The sequence below is a fragment of the Zootoca vivipara genome, chromosome 8, assembly GCF_963506605.1.
Source record: "Zootoca vivipara chromosome 8, rZooViv1.1, whole genome shotgun sequence".
In the NCBI taxonomy this organism is placed as follows: Eukaryota; Metazoa; Chordata; class Lepidosauria; order Squamata; family Lacertidae; genus Zootoca; species Zootoca vivipara.
Window position 1 is genome coordinate 44,140,837 of NC_083283.1, and position 21,426 is coordinate 44,162,262.

Consider the following 21,426-nt stretch of genomic DNA (forward strand, 5'->3'; position numbering starts at 1 on the left):
AAGTTGCATGCACAGAGTTTTAAAAGCATTCTCAAGAACCTTTATTTGCACACCATAAATTTCTTAATTTTAAAATTAAAATCTAGATTTAAAAATAATAATAATTAGGGGGCATAGCTGAGTGGTAAATTGGATGGTTTGGCATGCAGAGTAGTCCATATTTAATCTGCATCATCTCCAATTAAATGGACCAGGGTCAGACCTAGAGAGCTGCTTCCAACTGCTGTAGTCAGCACTGGACTAGACAGACCAATGATCTAACAGCTTTGTATGTACTACATCAGTACATACTTGTGAGACAAGTGTCACTACTGCAGTATTCCCATTTTACAGATGAGAACTGAGCCTGATAGAGTGTGATTTGCTCAACTCACCTAATGATTTGGTTCAAAGGCCTGAGTTCACTGGAACTAGTAACACTTTGACTAAGCAGAGAAATCAAATTACCATGGCTGAAGCATTTTTGTAATTCTTCATTATACCTTCAGAAATATTTAATATTGGGTGGTTTTACTTTTTACTTTTGCTGGAGCTCTCATCAGGAATTGTACGATCAACCTGCTTCGATTATTGGTTTTCATTAAATGACATTCTTTGGTTTGCAGATGCCTCATTTGTCTTTCTGCTGTCCTGCTCTTTTACATTGGCAGATGTATTTGTGTTTGAGTTCACTTCCATCAAGGATCTCCATTCCTAATTGAGTTATGATAATTTAGGGCAAATAACTCATTATTGCAACACTGTCATAATATGCAGTATGTTTGTGCTCTGCTGTTTTGTACCAAAGCAAAATACATTTTGTGCCATACCTGTTCAGAGTCATTTAGAATGTTATGTAGGGATGCACAAAATTAAGTGTGGTAATGTTTTCCGCGAATACAATGCTACAGCAGCATATGAGAACAGGGTCATGTGGTTTTTTTAAAAAGGTGCCGTTACATATATTAAAAGTGTTGGAACAGTTTTCTACTTGCCATTTGATCTGCCTAAAACAAGTTCTAAATATATGTGTATTTTGAATATTACACAGCTAGAAAGATTGTTTTCATCATGTTCTCTTGTGTGACTGAGAAGTACTACTTGGTCTTTTATTATTATTAAGCAAGGGGATAGTGTATCCTAAGGAATCCTTTAAAGAAGGGCTAGGACATGTGAGGTTTGTAAGATAAATCTAGTCTGCGAAGACTTTTCACGGAAAAGCTCTGCCTCTTTATCCTGGGATAAATTGAAGGGGGCAGCAGTGTGAGCAGGGAAGTATTGGTGGGTTGTTTAAAACCTCCTGAATTTGTATCGCCTTAAAGCATTTGCACTTTATGATGCACATAGCAGTGGGAAAGTGCCATTCTGCATGTTTTAGGATTTTTCTTCTCACAGTTGAACACCTGGAAAATGTTGATTTGTTGCATTTCTACAGTTAGAAAATCCGCACATACTATTCTGCTGTCTGCACTAATGGAAACAACAGTATATGATACTTAGTCATTAATCCGGCCATTGCAGTAATTCCCTTTCATGCCTTTTAGGAAATGATTTCTCTTAAGCAGCAGATTGTTTCACATTCTGCTGAGAATGTGAAAGGAAGAGATAGTACAAGCCTGTTGCACTGGACTCTGTAAACGGGATCTCTTATTTCTGGCTGGTGGTTTCAGACCGTTTAGTGACTTAGCTACCCATGGCTAACATGGGGGAACACACAGGAAGTTAGTATTAGTGTTAGTGTTAAACCAAACAATGCCATAGCAGGCAGGCGAGTTCCCAGAAAGGAGATTGTGGACACTTTGCTGCTCCTCCAGGCCTGCAGCTGTGAGCTAAGCCACTGTCTGTTTTAGCATATTGTCCAAACCCAGGTTTGTGGTTTGTTACCTCCAGACAAACCACAAATTGGAAACCAAGAACAAACCTTGAGTACAGCTTCTTGTCTGCCTAGAAGAAGCCAAAACACAAGCCCGGATTCAGACAACACACTAAGCCAAATTATGTCTTAATTCACGGCTGTAGGATCTGAGGAGAAGCAAAGTGGTCATGAACTCCCCTCCAGGAGCATTTTCACAATAAGATACGGTTTGGCTTAATATTGTGTGTGAACTGAGCCAATGTATCTTCACTTTTGCCTTTTCAGTCTTTGAATGAAACCCCCCGAGTAGGAACTATTTTGAAATGTGTGGTACAATTTGGGCACAAATTGAAATAAAGGAACTGCAGTGGTGGTAGCAGCAACAGCAGGAGTTGCAATAATAGTAGTTGTCATTACCACACCAATTGCACATGGCGGTTTCTCACCCTTGAATTTACCACTTGTAGGGTCTAGAGGGACGCGGGTGGCGCTGTAACCACAGAGCCTAGGGCTTGCCAGTCAGAAGGTTGGCAGTTCGAATCCCCACAACAGAGTGAGCTCCCGTTGCTCGGTCCCAGCTCTTGCCCACCCAGCAATTCGAAAGCACGTCAAAGTGCAAGTAGATAAATAGGTACCGCTCCAGCGGGAAGGTAAACGGCGTTTCCGTGCGCTGCTCTGGTTCGCCAGAAGCAGCTTAGTCATGCTGGCCACATGACCCGGAAGCTGTCTGCAGACAAACGCCACCTCCCTCGACCTATAGAGCGAGATGAGCATGCAACCCCAGAGTCGTACCTTTACCTAGGGCCTAGAGTAGAATTTGCCCATTTCACATTGAAACTCTGTCTCTTTCCCCAATGTTGTATCTGGAGACTTTTTCTCATGAACAGAACCATTAACCCCCCCCCCCCCAATGCAAATGAATGGCACCCCCCCAAGATCTCTAGGATGATGAGCAAATCTGAGTTTGGGTGAAATAGGAGCTGGGGAGGGGAGGAAGAAAGAAGAAAATGGAAAGGAAAGTCTCAGTTTGATCCAGGTTCAGGTTTTATTGGATGAATATTCAAAAGCATTCATCTCTAGACAGAACCCTGGCAATTCATTGCAGCTCCAGTGGCAATAATAAATAAATGCATTTTTTACAGCCAAATGGTTCAAGCAGCCAACAAAGTTAACACTATATAATTAATAACAATAAGCAATTAAAGAGAACAGCAGGTTACAGTGATAAAGCACTGAAATATATTAACGTAAAAAAGAATTACTGAATACTTATGTGAAAAGGGAGTGCATTAGGTCAACTTATAACCCTTTTTCTTCTGGATAAAGGACACACACACACACACACACACACCACACTGCTGCTGTGAAACCTTCATTTATTCCAGTGGGACTTGTGTGGGAATCTTGTGCAAGCTGCACAGGAAGAAAGCTGTACAGGAAGAAAGTAGACTGACTGGTAGATTGCACCCAAAATCTGAAGGAAAGGGGTGAGATGGTGTGTAACTAATATAAGATTATGAATACCACCAGTCCCGAAACAATGCACTATGCTGAATGATGGGGAAATGAAAAAGTTGCATAAGAAGGCAGGGGCCAAACAGCAACAGAGCTAATGTAAAGCCAAGCCTGTTTACTCAGGTAAGGCTAATTGAGAGCTTGCCTGCTTGTATTTGAATGTGTGAGGCCTTTCATCTTTTTGAGCCCAGTGAATTTTATTTTCTGATTTTTTTGTTGGCATGACAAAGAAGACATAGAAAATGGAAAAAATAATATAAGTCATTCCCATACTAATCCACCCTCCACCCACCATGGTTTCATTTGCTTCCCTATTATCATTAGGGAATAGTTTTTCTATTCTCTCTAGGGAATAATATCCTAGGATAGAGGGAATAGTTTCCCTAGCATTTAAGGAGTTATCAAGCATCATTTAACATATAGGCTTGGTCAGTTCCGTATTAATTTAAAATACATGTCCATGCTACCTACTGTATCAGCATCTTACAGACAACTTTTATTGCTATGCATTCAGCAGGTGACTCACAAATCTGTTCATTTAAGTTCATGCACCTACCTTCACCAAGCAATATTAGGTATGTGCACCAACCCCACAATATGTGGTTCAGACCTCAGGGAACAGCCCACCTTGCTCTGAAGGGCTTTGATAGCTGCTTAGTTCAGCTCTGGGTCTGAGGCCAAGTTCACTTCAAAAAAACCGAGGCTTTGTTTCTTCCCATTCACTATGTGGGAAGTAAAACTGCTATAACTCCCCCCTCCCCCCACTTCTCATCACAAATTGTTTAAATTTGCAGACCAGGTAGTCCCTTCAGAGTGGGTTATGCCTTTCAAATTACAGGCAAGTAAGTCCAGGTGTTCTTTTTTATTTTTGGTGCTAGGTGCGGAATCTCTCCTTCAGTGTTTTGTGAGCAATTGGTCTGAAAATAGCATGAGTCATGAGAGAGGTGCCCCTGGGTAAGAAACCTGTCAAACAGCAGACCAATTGGCTAGGCATCTTTTAAAAGTTGATTGGGCTGGTTGGGCGCAATTGAAAGGGGTTCACTTTCCTCCCCCAAAGCCCTAGGATTGGAGATTCTGGGTTACAGTATATAAATTCCCTATGATTCTAAGCTTGACCTATCAGCCGCAACAGAGGTCTCTCTCTTCCCGCCCTGGTATTTGCACACTCTTTCTTGCTCTCTCTCTCTCACACACACACACTGAAAACCACTGGATGTAGATGGCAGTAGGCAAGAACCTGGTCATAAGTTACCTGGCGTGGTGTGCTTGTTATTTCCTCTAGGTGTTGTTTACAGTCTAGTCTGCTAATAGCTAGATGTTTCTGTGACCAGCTCTTGTCATTTAAGCCCAACCATGGGGGGTGGGAGCAGATTGCACACATCATAATTAGCAGTCTGCTGCGGGACAGGGTCCAAACTCTGTAAGAAAGACTCACATGACTAGGCTGGGGCATTTAAATGGTACAGCAGTCACAGCAAAGGGGTTCCATTGAGGCCAAGGTAACCTTTAAAAGGCCCTGTGGGTAGAGCAGCTTGCATGGTTGCCTTCCCCTCTGGTGACATACTTCTTAGTGGATCAGTAACAACAGCCAAGTGACCTGCCCTAACCAAGTGAGTGGAAGAGGTACTTGTTACCCAGAGCAACATGGGAGCAGCCACAGAGGTGACAACCACATCACTCCTGGTAACACGAAAAAGAGGACCCAACAGTATCTAGTGGCGTTCTTCATGTTCCCTAAAAACGTTAATGAATACCAAAAAAAATACAGCAAAAGAAAAGGGCAGTGTATCAAAACGGCTTTGTGTCAAGCCTTTGCATATCAGCATGACCAACAAATTTGCTTATTTATAATATTTAGAAAAACAAATAATGCTTCAGAGATAGCCGGCAGTTCTCTGTAGTCTGGTCTGGCCATTCTCCCCTCCCGCTTTGTTTCTTCCATAGGCAGCTCTTGAGACATTTGCTCTACATCCTGAGCAAAAATTAGTTGATGAAAGAGTTGTCAGTAATGCTCCATTCGTATGACTGATCCACTGTACTGTGGAGTTCATATTGACTGACTGCTTGTCTCAGTGTTAAAAGATTGTTTTCCCTGTAGATGTGACTTTAGAACAGGTAGCATTTAGTTTATGCTGCATGAAGTGTCCATGAAGTATCCTCTTTCAATTTTACCAATTTTTGTTTTTTTTGTGTAGAACTCGATGGTAGATATACCAGTACTTCCACCAGTTCCAGAAGTCCCAGACGGGTGGGAAATACTAGTAGGTATTTAACATCAATGACAGAGAAAGCTATCTCTTGAAATATCACCAACACTTTTAAAAAAAATACACTTGACACAGCAATACTGATTAAGAGAATCAGTGCTTTAAAATAGGCCAAAAACCTTTTGATTTCAACTAAAGTACATTTTCCATAATGTTAATGTGACATTTATTCATCATACTTCTCCCCTCAGAAACACACAGCTTTAATCACCAATTTTACTATAATTTAATGTGATTTGCTGCTGAAAGGCGGTATAAGGAACTTATTTCAGAGACAGAAATGTCATACAAGCACACAATTAGAACCTAGAACTTAAGGGGATGTCCACAAAAGCTTAAAACATTTCATGACTTGCTCCCCAAGGAACTTAGAAATTGTAGTAGCTCTTGGAGCGAGGTGAGTAATCTCTTACAGAGATTTCTGAACATCCTCGTAGAACTACAGTATCCAAGGTGCCTTGGGAAGAATTGGTATAATAGCTGCTTGCAATATAGACACACACCTAATTTAACTACATTGTAATTCTGAGTACTATATGAGCTCTGATTCCACACTGACTGTGGCCTGGTTCAGACTTTATGATGTGGTTGCCATTCACCAGGCAGAGTTCTCAGTTCACAGTAATATTGCTTGAAACTCAGCATCACATGGGTCTCCCAGATTACAGTGTACTTCCCACACCACTATCTCCCCTTGTTTGAGATGTGACACAGGTGGCCCACAGAGAAGGGCTGGTGTACATGGACACCAACAAAGGGAAAACATTGATCATGGGCTTATTTTATGCATGTACTTAGAAATGCTCAACTGTCTTTAATGAGAGCAGGATAAGACATTTGACATGGATGCATGTGGAGCTTACACACACACAGGTATGTCAGAAGACAGGTGTATTTTAATAGCATCATTTTTGTTATGTTTTAGAACCTACTTGGCAAAAGAAAAAGGTTGGGTATTTTCCTTCCTCAAAACCATTAGCAGAACTTATATATATATATATATATATATATATATATATATATATATATACACTTAATTTTCATTCAGTCAAATGTTTTGAATATAAGTGAACCACAAATCATGGCAAACTCAGAACATGTACCCAATAACACAAACAAATTGTAGTTGTTTGGGAATAATGTTTAAAGATTTCAGATCCATATAGACATATGTATCTTTGAATTCCCAGGCACTTATTACCTGTCCCACCCGTCTCTGGCTTACTGAGCCCAAATGGGGTTTCCTCAACCCACCTGTTCCCCAGGTGCTTGGCTAGAAGCATGGAAGAGACCAAAGTTCATGTCCTCCATTCTTCTACCCAAAGATAGAACTATCTCCCATACATCACCTTCAGACAGTTCTAGCCCCTGGTTCCAGTCAGCTGCTGCACTATAATAACATGCAGCTTAATCCCATGGGAATCCTATCCTGCCCTTTCCCACTGCTTCTGGCACCCCTGTTTCTTTATTCTCTATAACATTAGGTCCTCCATCCCTTCCTTTTGTAATTTATTGGCTCCAAAAGCTGCAAAAATACATGCACTGTATTAACAACCCTGTGGAGGGAAAGTCCATTCCTTCTGCTGCGGAAGCAGAGCTACTGCCTCTAACAAATTGTTGCTCTAGGCATTTGTCTAGGGTCATCTACTATAACTTCAGTCTTGCTAGAACTAAGAGCTAGGAACTGCCACTTTATTCCACTTAAGTTACCAATATTTGGTGTGAGTGGGAGAGCGGGAGACATACTGCTTCAGTTAGTTCAAAGTCTAAATTCAGACCAATAATTTCTGTTGCACTTTTTTAAAGAAAGAAAGAAAGAGAGAGGGAGAGAAAGAAAGAAAGAAAGAAAGAAAGGGAAACACAGATATCATTTTTAGAGTATTTCATATAACATAGGGCACAATGGCAACAGCGTAATGTAACTTTGTGATGCATACCCAATTTCCCTCTTACGATACAGTCTATTTCTGACTACCAGATGCTAGAAGCTAACAATAGAGAAAGCTATCATGATGATTCCCTGCTTGTGATCTTCCCTGTGGCATCCTTTGTCTGCAGTTAAGAGGACAGAATGCTTGACTAAAATTACCATTAGTGTGCCCCAGCATGGCATTTCTTGGGAAGAGGCCACAGCTCGGTGGTAGGGCTCACGCTTTGCATGCAGAAGGTTCCTGGTTCGATCCCTGGCATCTCAAGTTTAAAAAAAGGAACTTGAGTAACAGGGTTGGGAAAGATCTCTGCCTTAAAGCCTCTGCCAGTTAATATGGATTGCACCGAGCTACATAGCTAATTGTGTAACTAATGAAATACAGCTTTATGTGTCTTTATGTTTTCACTGCCCACTTGTAATCAAATTAAATGTACAGTATAGAAAATGCATGTCATACGCTGTCTTCAGGCTGTAGGGAGTAAATTACGTTTGAACGTTCTTCCCATGTTTTATAAAAAGCCTTTCTGCACACAGAAACATAGCAGGTTAGGGAAAAACAAATGTGTTAGTTTTCCATATGCAAGGGTTTGTTTGTTTGTTTGTTGACTGACACGTAGGGGTATCCATACATGCACTCCCTGGACTCCATTCCAAAGTGGTGCAGCCTGCTGAATGTTTTATATCCTTCTCCCTGGTGTGCTAGTTTTCTTCATGCAAGGAGTTTCTCACAGGGGAGATTTAGATATGTCCTGCCACCTGCAGAATCAAGTGGTATGATCCAAGAAGGACCATGTGTTGTTGTTTTAAAAATTCACTATGTTGTAATACTTTTCTGAAGTCCAGGTAGAAGATAAGTGTTGCTCCATGTCCAAAAATAAAGAATTGATAATTATTTAAACTTTAGTCTACGTTTTTGCAGTAGCAGATTCTTCCAGTACTGTAAACATTTCCCTCCAGCAAATCCCAGCTGTATATTTGATTTTAGTATCTCCATTTCCTTGCTGTTATATGCCTGAATTGTGGGGTTTGGGGTGATAATTCTTGAGAAATTGTAAATGACAGAAGGCCCATTACAATCAGGGAGGAATGATGAGCATATGCTTGAAGTCTTCAGGCAATGTTAATTTCTGTATTAAGTCTTTAAATGTGTGCTCTTTGCCTAGGTGAAACGGGTGGGGTGGGAAATAAGTGTTGGTTTGATGCAGCTGTGAACACTTTGGAGAGCTAGAAAACTGCAGGCCATTTGATTCCCAAGTTAAAGAGAGGAAACAGAGTTTGACCAACAGCTATTAAGAGGGCCTTATCCTATAGACATATTCATCTTACTTAGACTTGGTGAACAGAAGAGAGACTATTTAGGGACCATTCAGTATGAATTGCCACAACATGCTCCAACTACATTTTATCCGTTGCCTGGTATTCCCATTGGTCTCACCCAGCGACTCCAGTGCAATGTCCCATCAGCACAAAGTGGACAGGGAAGTCAGCTTTTTTGCAGGGTGTGTGTAGCAGGTATGTTACTATTCATGCTCTTCTTTAAAAAGCCAAAATATGTGGCTAGGCACAGGGCCAGATCAAGTCCTGATAGCAGAAGCTTGTGCAAGGATTTCTGCTGGCCCAAGTGGGATTTCCCCTCCCCTCCTCTCCTTTGCCCCATGCCCCCCCCAGTCGCTTCTGGGAGGTCAGGAGACACACACCCCTGCCCAACAGTGCACAAGGGAAAGAGAGGGGATATCATTCTATCTGGCAAGCTGAAATGCTTGCACTAATGGAATAATTGCCATAGCAGTATGTTGACTTCTTCTCAGTGCAATCCTTGGGAGGCAATAGAACATTAAAAACCAACAACAGTAAGTGGTTTGCAAAATTGTAGAACAGAAGGGGCACTTCTCTACTACTATGATGCACTTCTCTGTGACCTTAAGGCTGTAATTCTATACACTTACCTAGGAAAAGCCCATTAAACTCAAAGGTCCTTACTTCTGACTGTGATAGGTAGTTCCTGGATGAGCAATCTGAAGTTGGGATAACACAGTAGCAGACTGCCCTGTTTTAGGATTAATATTGTATGAGAACGGTCTTATTTGGTTTAATTTAAATTATATTTTACATTTCCTTGCAGCTGTTTTTTTAAAAAAAACTATGTTTGACTGTTCTTAATTGCATCAAAAATATTAAAATACAGTATACGCATGTGTGCGAGAGAAAGTTTTGTCAAATGTCGCTAATAATATTGCAGAAAATGTCGAGTAGGTGCTTCCTGATGTTCTAGCACCCACTTTACACATGAAAAGCAAGGCATGTATTAAAAAGACATTTTTCCAGAACCGAAACATTGTACTTTGAGAGCACACAAAATCTAGCATCCCTCCAAGGCATGGAACAAAACGTAAGCAAAATAGAACAGAAGCCCAGCTGTAAAACCCACTTTATTTGTTACACAGTCTGCTACTTCCATGCAACAGCCTCCACAGTGTGTTTACACACACAAAGGTGCACTACGCAATTTAATGGGCAGCAGGGCTGTGGCTGTTGTCCTAACCCGAACAACATGCGGTTTCCCTTTGTTCATCTGTTAGATGTGGACATCTGAGAAAGGGAAGCCTGGGCACATAGAGGTCTATGCACGTAATCTTCCCCTGGAGCTGGAGCCATGTGCGATCAGGGTTCCAGCTCTCGGGAAACACTACAATACACAGAGGTCTGCACCACTAAGCTTTAGCACAGCAACCATTCTCACAGAATAACCAGGCAACATGAGTGGGGGAAAGCCATGCGTCATCAGGGCCCATTGCCTTTTTCATGGTATGGACCTCTTTGTGTCATGAAGGGAGCTCATGACATTCAGGGAACTTCACCATAGTACTAGGTTTCCCCCCCTCTTCCTATCATTGCGGCAGTAGCACACTGGACTGAAAATTAAGCCTGCTTACCTTAATATGTATCAGATCAAAGGCTCAGCAAATGGTCTGGGAGCACCGGACATTGCAGTGCTGCTAATGCTCAGCAGGTGTAGATCTGATAGGTAATATGGATGGGGGGGCAACTGGGTATTCTATGTTTTTAATTGTTGCTGTTATCAGTTATCTTTTTTGAATTGGAAAGCTACAGATACAAAACTCATTTCTTTTCTATGAACCAGAAAACTTAATTGTACTACAGTATAGTCCTTCTTCTTCCTTTTTCTCCCCCTCCCCTTCCAAAGAACCACTTCATGTTTTTCCTCTCTGGGGAGACTTTGATCCGTTCATCTCCAACTACATCCCCACATGGATGTAGTTCTTGTGAATGGCTTCCTCATGCAGCACTCCTTTCCATCACCACACGAGAAAGGGCCTAAAAATAAGTCTTCTGGCAACAGTGCACATGAGGAACCCATAATTAGTGTCCTCGGCTTAGATCTCTTCCTTGAGATGACTGCTCAGAAGTCACTGTTTCTGACTGGGGGAAATGGTTGTGTGAATCAGCACTACAGCAGCTCCTGGGTACCTAATTTGCAAGCTGTATTTTTTTATCTTAATCCATGCAAGCAGTTGCCTAGAAATTCCATAGAATTGCTTATTCCTCACCTATAACTCTTAATAAAAAATAGGACCGTGCCAACCTATTAAATCCTTAATAGAATATTCTAATGGTTATTAAATCAATTGACTCTGAATCTCACTTTAATAAATGAGTCAGACAGTATTTTCCAATTACTGTCATCCACCACATTTCTAAAGAGCAGATTATTCTGATTGAATTTTTTTAAGCTGTTCAGCACTTTTAAGATCCCCTCCCTAATACATTTGCTGAAAGAATGTAGCTTTGAAGTGGGTATAGGAGAGAGGAAGAAGGACCTCTTGAAGGGATGTTCTGGCACTCCACTTCATTTCATATTTATCCCAGGTGTAAATTGCTAGGCTAGCTTTTCACTGTCTGTGTGTTTAGTTGTGACATTCAGTATTTTCTCAATTTTTAAGATTCTCTGTGGCTAGCGAGGGTGGGTGGGTGTGCAAAACAGCTTTCCTTCCACTCATCATTCCACTTTTTCTAATCTTGTATTATTTACAAGGAGCAACAGGAACTGAAATGTTATGGTGGAAGAACTGTATGTGTGTGTGTGTGCAGCTGACCTTTCCCAAGTCAATTGTTTAAAAAGGTGTCTGAAAACCAAGGTATTTTCAGAAGGGTTGCAGTCATCCTGGGCCAGATAGTCACTTGGTGTTTCCTCCACTGGGTCAGTCACATTTCGGTGCTGTTGCTGCCCATAGCAATTTTCCTTTCCTAGAATGTAGTGCGGATCAAAGCGGGAAATGAGGAGAATATGTGATTTAACAGCTTTACAGAAATATTGCATATTGCCCAAGAAACTAGAAGCATTTTACTTTACTTACTGTAGATCACACATACCTCAATCGGTAGGGTATGAGACTCTTAATCTCAGGGTAGTGGTGGTTGGTGGTGGTTATTTGAACCTCACATTGGGCAAAAAGTTTCTTGGATTGCAGGGGGTTGGACTAGATGACCCTTGTGATCCCATCCAACTCAACAGTTCTATGGTTCTATACACAAAGACAAAAGTAAACCTGCCTAAGCTAATAATTAAGGCAGTGTAAAGACAGATATCTTCACTAGTAGCATTCCCCCTAATTACAAAAGTGAAAACTTTTATTAGTCAACAAAACTAGTGGTGGGATCTCGATCGTCCCCCATAGGAATACTTTGTAGAATACCCCTCGGTTTCTGTTGCTTTGTAGTGCCTGACATTGCTGATTTGCATTTGGCTAGCATTTCAGAGGTTGGCATTGCTTATCTTCACCTTGACGGATGAAAGATCCAGAGCTGAGCTCCTTTCTTTCCACTTGCTTTAAGTGTGCATATCAACACAAATATTCATGGGGGGGAATCCCTTCTAAGATTACTCAGTGCATAATATGGCTATTATGGGGATTTCCACCTTCCTCTGAAGCAGCTGTTACTGACTGCTGTCATAGGCCAGATACTAGATGCTTGGCCTAATCTTCTATTACACTATTAATTTCAGAATTTTAAGATCTTAAAAATCAAGATTTATGTGAGGACTAGGCATTTACTCCGTCTTCTTAACAACATCTGCATCCAACCCTTCTGTGATATGTAGTCGTTTAAAATGTGGACTTGGTGAACATAAGTCTTACATTTAAAAAAAACAACATTGAATTTTATTTTGAAATAAAGTTTACATTCAGGAAACAAAAAAGGAAGGATATGTAATATAACAAGATAATTAAGGAAAGAAAGAAACTCACTGAGTATTGCATTCTGCCATGCATGATCCTGAATCAATTTATGGATACATACATGCTTACCAAGAGGTCCATCTAACTGTCCTAGATCATGAGCTGGAAGAAGAACGAGCTACTTTGGACTTCTTCCCTGGCTATGTAACAACATTAAAGTAACCGCTGTCATAAACATGGAGGAAGTGATAAATGCTTCCTCTCACATCGGTACAGTTGAGCTTTAGCAAGCCGTAAACACATCTAGAATCTCAAGACTACACAGCTTAGAGCAGAAGTGGCCAAGACAGATGTTGTGGCCATTCACATCAGTCTCAGCCAGCATGGCCTAAAGGCTGTGCAGTTGCTGGTGCTGCTTTTGACTGGCCAGAGCATTTGCCATGAGAACAGGGGTTGGTAACTAGTGGAAATGCTGTTATCTATCACTAGTAGCATTGTTTCCCAACCACTGGGTGAGGCAGCACCTAGATCCCTTGCTAAGGTTCAGGAAGCCAGTGTAGCAGTTTATTAATTGTGCATGTGTACATTAAATTAGAGTTCAAGTAACTGTGAACCATTGCATCAGAAATATAAATCAATTTACTTTTCCCTGTTTTAGATTGATACAGTTTGGTAGAATAGCCAACCAATGGCCATTTAGGTTGCAAGTTATATATTACCTGTTAACTGGGTAGTTATCCTCTTCAGTATTCATTCATTTCTATATCAGTCATAGCTACCAGTCATATTAAGCAAACTATGCTTAGGAAGATGTGCTTTAAAAAATCCTTTCCCTCTAATCTTGCTTGAATGTTGCACCAGAGACGTGTGTGTGTGTGTGTGTGTGTGTGTGTGTGTGTGTGTGTGTGTGTGTGTTTATTAATCGGCTAGTGATTTTACCTGCAAGATCAAACTATTTGTATAACACACTAGTGACATACAGAAGGACCTTTCCTGAGATCTGCTGAGGGAATTGAACCCTGTACAACAGAGCTGGAAGTTGCATCTTACCTAGCAACTGTTTCTAAGTAGGACAACCTATCACTGTTCCCATGGCGGAATGAAAGGAGCTTGCAACACTGTTGGGAAGAAAGACTAATGGTAGGCCTAAGATGGAAGGGAGGGGGGAGGGCACCAAGGGCCTGCAGCTCAGAGCAGGGAAGGTTTTAGGATCAATTTGGTGGTACTAGGATTGCCTGTAGCTGAACAAATAAAAGGCCATTGAGGCCAGTAGGGTAGTTATTAATAATAAAGTGTATCATGGGGGGAGGGGGGAAGAGACTAGTTCAAGCATTAAAGATACTGGGCAATTTGTTGTTATAGGAAAAGATGTCAGATACCATACAAATTTAGAGACAACTCCCCAACCCCCTTGATGTAATACCAAAAAATTAACATAATTGCTCACAGAACTGAAATAAAAATAAAAATCCTGAATTTTCTTATTCCCCCCCCCAAAAAAAATCATCAGCACATGCAAATCCTTTGCTACTAAAGAACAACCCAAATAGCAAGGATTTGCACAGCATTTTTGGTTGTCATAAATGAAAGACTAGAGTGGAAGGATACATATGAAAGTTCAAGATAGAAAGGGAAGACTAGTATGGGGATTTTTTGAGTACACTTGCTGGCTGCTCTATTGAGAATTTGCATATTACTGTACATAATAATATACTCGGCAGTCAATCTGTTTAACTTAAAGGTGTTTGACCTCTCTCTCTCTCGCTCACTTGCTTTCTCTCCTCCCCCCCATGACTTAGGAAAGCCAGTGCTAATTTTTGGGGTGCACATTAACTGATATGGGTTAATAGCAACAAGGGGCCTGAGAGCATATCTCCCCACCCTTATTTTGGCATAGCCAATGGGATAGAATGATGCCCTATCTAGTCAAGGTCATTGAGTTGTACCTATCATATTTAACTGACTTAAAATCTGGTGAACCAGCATTTATGTTAGCAGGTATCAAGTGCTATTGCATGTGTGCATCATACTTCTGATTAGTGAATAATTATTTAGGGAGGTATAGCGGTTGCTGATTGGAACAAAATGAAAAGCTGCTTTGTGCATGAAGTATATCATTCATGATCCTGCATAAATTCTAATCCTGGAATTCTTTAGCAAGAGATTGGGTTTCAAGCGTTGCAAGTGACAATAAACTTTTCTCATATTTTCCCCACTAGATGAAGGACTAAACCACGAGTGTAAGCTCTGCAACCAGACATTTGATTCTCCTGCCAAACTACAGTGCCATCTGATCGAACACAGCTTTGAAGGAATGGGAGGGACCTTCAAATGTCCAGTCTGCTTTACAGGTGAGTATTCAGGAACTGTTCATTTTATTCATGCACATTTTCAAATAATGCCATTTATGCCAGACATTGACTTCAGGTCAGCTTGCATGCAAGTATTAGATTTGTGCTCATTAGTGGTATTGATTAGGAATTATTTGAGAAGTCAAGTGTGCAGAAAGATTGGACCTCCATCTACCTGAATTGCTTTTACAAGCACACCTCTCACACAATATGGTTTTATCGTATCAATAAGGTTGGGTTCCGGAGACCCCATGTGCAGCAGAAGGTTTCGATTTCTGCCTGTTTCCTCCCCTCTACTGTATCTCTATCTTCCACATGCCACCCTGCTCTAACCATAGTGAGATGAATCCCCATTGTATCCTGCTACATTCCTATCTGATGTACATATATTCTCCAAGGAAGATCACGTGTCTGTGGGGCTGTTGGAATACTTGTTTTCAGCAGAGCATTCTCAAGTCATGCTCCGTTAAAGCTAATTGGCCTCTGTGTCTTCATGTCTGCATGTAGAACAGGGGTGTCAAACTCAAATTCATCGGAGGCCGCATCAGCAGTTTGGTCACCCTCAAAGGGCCGGTTGTATCTGTAGGACTATGTGTCCACTCTTTATTATCATAAATTATTGTCACTGCATTCAATTATTACTGTTTTTTGTAATAATGTAAGTAATAACTAGCTCTGAAAGCAGAAACATAGCCAGAATAATGGCAAGTAGATATTCAAATGTACAATTATTGTACAATTTATTGAAAAATGATTTTTGGTAACTGCACTGGGTGGTGGAGGTTCGCTAGGGTTTCATGCAGGACCTTTGCAGAGCTACTAGTACCTGGAGATGCTGGGGTCCTTCTGCATGCAGGACAGATGTTCTGCCAGTGAGCCACCACCCTTCACCAAAGGGACTGACTGAGGTTGACTCACTGAAGCTGCTCTCCTGGTTCCAGGGTTTAAGGGCCAGAAGTATAAAGCAGCATCCTATGTTTCTGAGGAGAGGGAGAGGGAGAGGAGGGGAGGGGAGGGGAGGAAGGAAGGAAGGAAGGAAGGAAGGAAGAAAAGAGGGAGTGGGAGGGAGAGAGGAAGGAAGGAAGGAAAGAGGGGAGAGAAAGAAGAGTAGGAAATAAGGAAGAGAAGAGGAAAGAAAAAGAAAGAGGGAGAGAAGACGGAAAGGGAGAAAGAAGGAAGGAAGTAGAGGGAAAGAAAGAATAAGAATGAGGGAGAGGAAGAAAGTTGGGAAGGACGGAAGGAAGGAAGGAAGGAAGAAAGAAAGAAAAGAGGGAGCAGGAGGGAGAGAGGAAGGAAAGAAGTGAGAGAAAGAAGAGTAGGAAAGAAGGAATAAAGAAGGAAAGAAAAAGAAAGAGGGAGAGAAGACAGAGATAAAGAAGGAAGGAAGGAGAGGGAAAGAAAGAAAAAGAACGAGAGAGAGGAAGGAAGAAAGGGAAGGGGGGGTCACCGCCTTGATTCAGCGCCAGAAAAGAGCGCGAAGGGACCCAGGGGCAAAAAGCATTTCCCCGGCCCCAGCTGTTTGTCGGCGCGGCGCTTCAGCAGCAAGGTCCCACTGGCTGGGGCGCTCGGCGGGCCACATGATGAGGTCTGGCGGGCCGGATTTGGCCCCCGGGCCTTGTGTTTGACACCCGTGATTGTAGAACCAGGCACATGTTAATTGCTTACATTTGAGGTGGTGGGGGATCTTCTACATATACCTGGACTTAGATCAAATTCACCATGTTTATCCCTTAAGTATTCAGCACAGCTCATCAAACTATATATTGTGTATAATATTTTGGGTATAAACGTGCAAATCTGATCTAAGTCTGGGTGGTACAGTTTTCAATAGCTGCTAAAAACTTTTTTGTTGAAGCAAGCCTACCCAGACATGTAACATTTTAACTACCTTTTAAAGGATTTTCTATAAACAAGAAAACAAACAATAAGAATGAGAAGGCACAATAGCTCCATAGTCATAGATGTGTTTTTTATATAAAAACTTGCTTTTTATCTATATTTTTATAATTTTATTATGTCCCCTATTAATGGCAGCTTTAATTGCTATTTTAATAAATATTTTTTTACATGTTATGTAATCCTCTTAGTGTTTTCTTTTAATAAGCAGTATTTATGTTTTGCCAATAAACAGATAAATAAAGCTCCCCATTGGCACCAGTGTGAACTTTTTAACTGCTGCATGGGGCAGTTCCCTGGGGAAGGAGTTGTGGCTGTGGAGGAGATGATTAAGGCTTCCCTCCCTATGTGCTGACACCTCATCCAGATTGCCCCTCCTACCTCTGAATTTAAACACACACACACATATAGTTTACCCACAGTTACTTGCAGCATAACACCTTTATTGAACACCCTATATAGATCTCTCTGATGTTCTCTTTATGAAAACTGCCTTCACGTAACGTCAGCTACCATGTGATGCTTCTGCTATGACTAAATGATGTGCTTGCCATTGTGTACTCACTCAAAGAAACTATCAAGTGCATTTTTCTTCTGTACCTCTGTACTCTTCCACTCTCCCCTTATCCCCACTGCAAATCAGCTTCACACTGCCACCTCCTCAAGCCCCCATCCCATGTTACTGCTTCCCCACAACCAGAGGTAATTGATGCTCCAGGAGTCAGAACTTGGAAGCACACCTTCCTTTCCATCGTTGTGAGAAACCTCAGGCATTTGGTGTTTATAAGCCTATCTATTGCCAATAAGACAAGCTCCCCTACCATCCTGGTAGGGGTACGAAACACACTGACATACTGGAAGAAGTATAAACCTGCAACTGTCACTGAAAATTAAACCATAAAGACTGCATACAGACCTTTTATGTTTGACAGAAATAATGCTCTTTAAAATTATACCCTGAATCATAGTGTATAAATGCAGGATTTGTTTTTTTCTAAAAGAGGAAAATCAGCGGTTCACACAGCTCTCTATCAACGGGAAGCAATTTGGGGTTTTTGTTCTCCACTGATGCACTTTGATAAGAAAACATGACCCTTAGTACTTTCATATTAGTCCTTCTTGTTTGGCAGCTCCATTCCCAATAAAATGCAGGCATCCACTACGAGAGCCAAATTAAAGTAAGATTTCTCTTCTGTTGGTTGAAGTTGCTGCTACTGATTATTACCTTCCCATATACAAGTTAGACATGTTTTCCTGCATTAAAACAATTTAGTTAATTTTCACTACACAGCTTGCAGTAATGATGTCTGAGGCTGTAGTGTAGATAGTTTTGATTTCAACCGTATGCCTGTCAGGCATCTGGGTTCAATAATTCCTTCAAGCATTTCTTTTGCATTTTAGTTTTTGCATTAATTGTACAGGATTTTGCGCTCTTTCTCTCTCTCTCGCTCTTTCTCTGTGTAAGCGTTCCCCCCCTTTATTCCCTTAATACAGCTTGTGATTCAAAGAGTTAAGTTTAGGGTGGATTTTAAAAAAACAACAGCGTACAAAAAAGCATATGAAAAGCAACCCTACTTGTGGTTCTCACCATAAATAAGTTCCCTGATTAAAATAAAATAATAATAATAATAATAATCCTTTAATATTTCAGCCAGTGGCCCTGTAATATGTATAAAAAAACCCCATTTTCCATTTTTGCTGATGGGGTAAATAGACACAGCACATTAATCATAAACAATGATGTTTTATGAGCAATATGCTATTAAATTATTTCAGTGTGTAGAATATTAACAAAACCAAAAATCACCAATACAAGTTTTATATGGAAAATGGAATCCAATCCTTTTTAAGGTAATGAGAAATGTGATTAAAATGTATGACTCACAAGAACGCTATTCTAATTCTTTTCTCTTTTCTTTTTTTGGCATTCAATTAGAATTATTTTAATGATTAGGAATGGAGTCAAAGTTAAATGCCAACGTCTTTAATAAATCCTTTCCCTGCCTATACAGATTAATATTGTAGATGCAAACTTTTTTTTAGGTCACAGTGCACCAGGCATCCATCAGAAGTCAGTGCTGCCAACCCAAACACTGCCTCTGGCATATACAATTTAATTATTAATAGTATGTCTCCTAGGTAAACTGTTACACAGTCTTAGGGCCTTGTTTTGTAGTCATTAAAATTGAACATGTTTATATTATTGAAACCCTTGCATTCAGTGTGTACTCAGAGTTGATCTTAAAGTATCCAAAGAGAATTTACCTGCAGTTGTGTTTTACGTTTATAGACATTGCCCCAAAGTAGCTGTGGGATATAATTTTACCATTAACACATTTAAATACAGAAATAGTTTGCTAGATTTAAGTTTCGGGCAAATGCATAAATAAATAAAAATAGTGGGTGGGTGTTTTTGTGCTTTTGTATCTGTAGCTTCCATATTTCACAGTAGCAAGGATTTGTTTATTCACAAATGTTGCTTTTGATGTTTAGCACATTGTGGTGCAATCTGAAATTATTGTGGCGGGGGGAAAGGTACATTTCTGAGTGTTTGAGATTGAAACGGTATTTGATTATGTTTTTACCAGACACATAAGCACAGTTCTTTTACAAAGAAAAGAAAATTAGGACTTGGATGTAGAGCTGAGCAATCGTGGCTGGTGCCTATTATAGCAACAGTATAATCAGAAATTACAGGGTTCTTGGATAATTGTAGCCTTTGCAATTGCTGTGAGTTAATGAGGAAATGTTCACAAAAAGGTCTTTCCATGTATAAAACGATATAACAGAAAGTTCACTTTTTCTTTTTAATGTTTCAGTGTTTGTTCAAGCCAACAAGTTGCAGCAACATATTTTTTCGGCCCATGGGCAAGAAGACAAGATCTACGACTGCACACAGTGCCCACAGAAGTTCTTCTTCCAAACAGAACTGCAGGTACTCAGCTTATTGAAGGGGTTTCAGTAGAGACGGTTGTAGCATGTATTCTTCACCAAAGGTGTTCATGTGGTGGATCCATAGGACCGATTTCTGTGAAGTACAATGATGCTTCATCAGAATTGAGCCAAGAGATGGTCAGCAGATAGACATATTTGTAGTTAGTCCATATGTAAGACTGTCCAAGCTGCATCTTAAGAACTGCTAGGGATGCTACATGAGAACACATTTCTGTGCTGCAGACTTGAAGGAGGATGGTAGGTCTTGTAGATTCATCCTTTGCCCAGATTACAAGAAGGTAAGACTGTGGTAGGACTGCAGAGTTTGTAGCATCACAGAGAAAGAAACAAGTGCACAGAAGTATCATTTTACTTACGCCTTCCGCTCTGGAGGAAGCGATAACTGAACTTGAGTCGTAGTTGGAGTTGCCAACAGTCTTGATTCTGACCATGGAAGGATATGAGGGAAGCGCTGTCCATTTCAAGTGCTTTGAATTTGTGTGGTACAACTGGCCTGACAGGCTAACCCTTCAACTGCACACACACACACCCCAAATACAGCTTCTGGGTTCTCTGCTGAGACGCAGTTGGAGACTGTGAGTAGGCAGCTGTAACTTGGGAGGTAAAGGGATATTCCTGTGTGAGAATTGAAAGTTTTATTAAAGTGTTCATGCATAAAACTGGCAAGTTGCAGCTTGGGGAAAAGAGGCCTATACCTTTAAAAGCCTTCAGTCAAGGCCCAGGGCTTGTGCTGCACCCTATCACAGCTGAAGGAGATGAAGACCAGCTGGAGAAAAAGAAAATAATCTTCTTTGATGGCCTGCATCTATTCAAGGGACTATATAGGCACAAATACCATCCACATGCATCAGTCTTCTCAATGAACCCCCCCCCTTTCCTTAGTCACTGCTCATCAGTTGTAGAGAAGAGGTGCACTACACACACCATGACAGTGACAACAAAAGTGTGTCTGTGTAAGTGCAGACCCTTTCTCTAATTGCGACTTGGCACCTTCCACCTACAGATCCCCATTAGGGTCATTTCACACATGACAAGGCAGCAAACCTGGATTCGCATTGCCATTGAGTATTTACTTAACAGGCTGCTGTGACCAATCTGTGCTCCCTGATTAGTGTGACAGTAAGATGTATTTGATAACAAATACACATTTACTGCATCCACATTTTATATTTTTAAGTGTAAACTTAACACATTTTAGACATATTTTAAAAGATGTAATGTGTGAAGAAGCAGTCTTTATTGATGTCTCTTTCAGGCTCCTGAAATAAGTCAGGTCAAAATTTTCTTGGGTGGTAGAACCAAGAGGTAGCAATCATATTACTATGCAAATGTACAAAAGGTATTGAAATCAATTGTTTTAATTATTTTACTACATAGTCTCTCTCTCTCCCCTGCCCCTGGTAAATTGACTATTCCATGCAGAAATCTCCATGTCAGGGCTTAATCTCATCTGGCAGTCCTCCCCTTGAACTTAGAA

At 40.8% G+C, this 21,426-nt stretch overlaps 1 protein-coding gene across 9 annotated transcripts in view; it reads left to right on the forward strand.

The window, feature by feature from the left end:
- ZNF521 (zinc finger protein 521) overlaps positions 1 to 21,426 on the forward strand; it is a 291,079-nt gene that overhangs the window by 237,581 nt on the left and 32,072 nt on the right. For 8 of the 9 annotated variants that reach the window (XM_035125723.2, XM_035125722.2, XM_035125714.1 and 5 more), the window contains 3 exons: positions 5,545 to 5,610; positions 14,967 to 15,098; positions 19,814 to 19,929. In XM_035125723.2, the coding sequence (XP_034981614.1) occupies positions 5,545 to 5,610; positions 14,967 to 15,098; positions 19,814 to 19,929 (314 nt within the window). The remainder of the gene's footprint in view (positions 1 to 5,544; positions 5,611 to 14,966; positions 15,099 to 19,813; positions 19,930 to 21,426) is intronic. The other variant, XM_060277870.1, reaches the window with a different exon arrangement.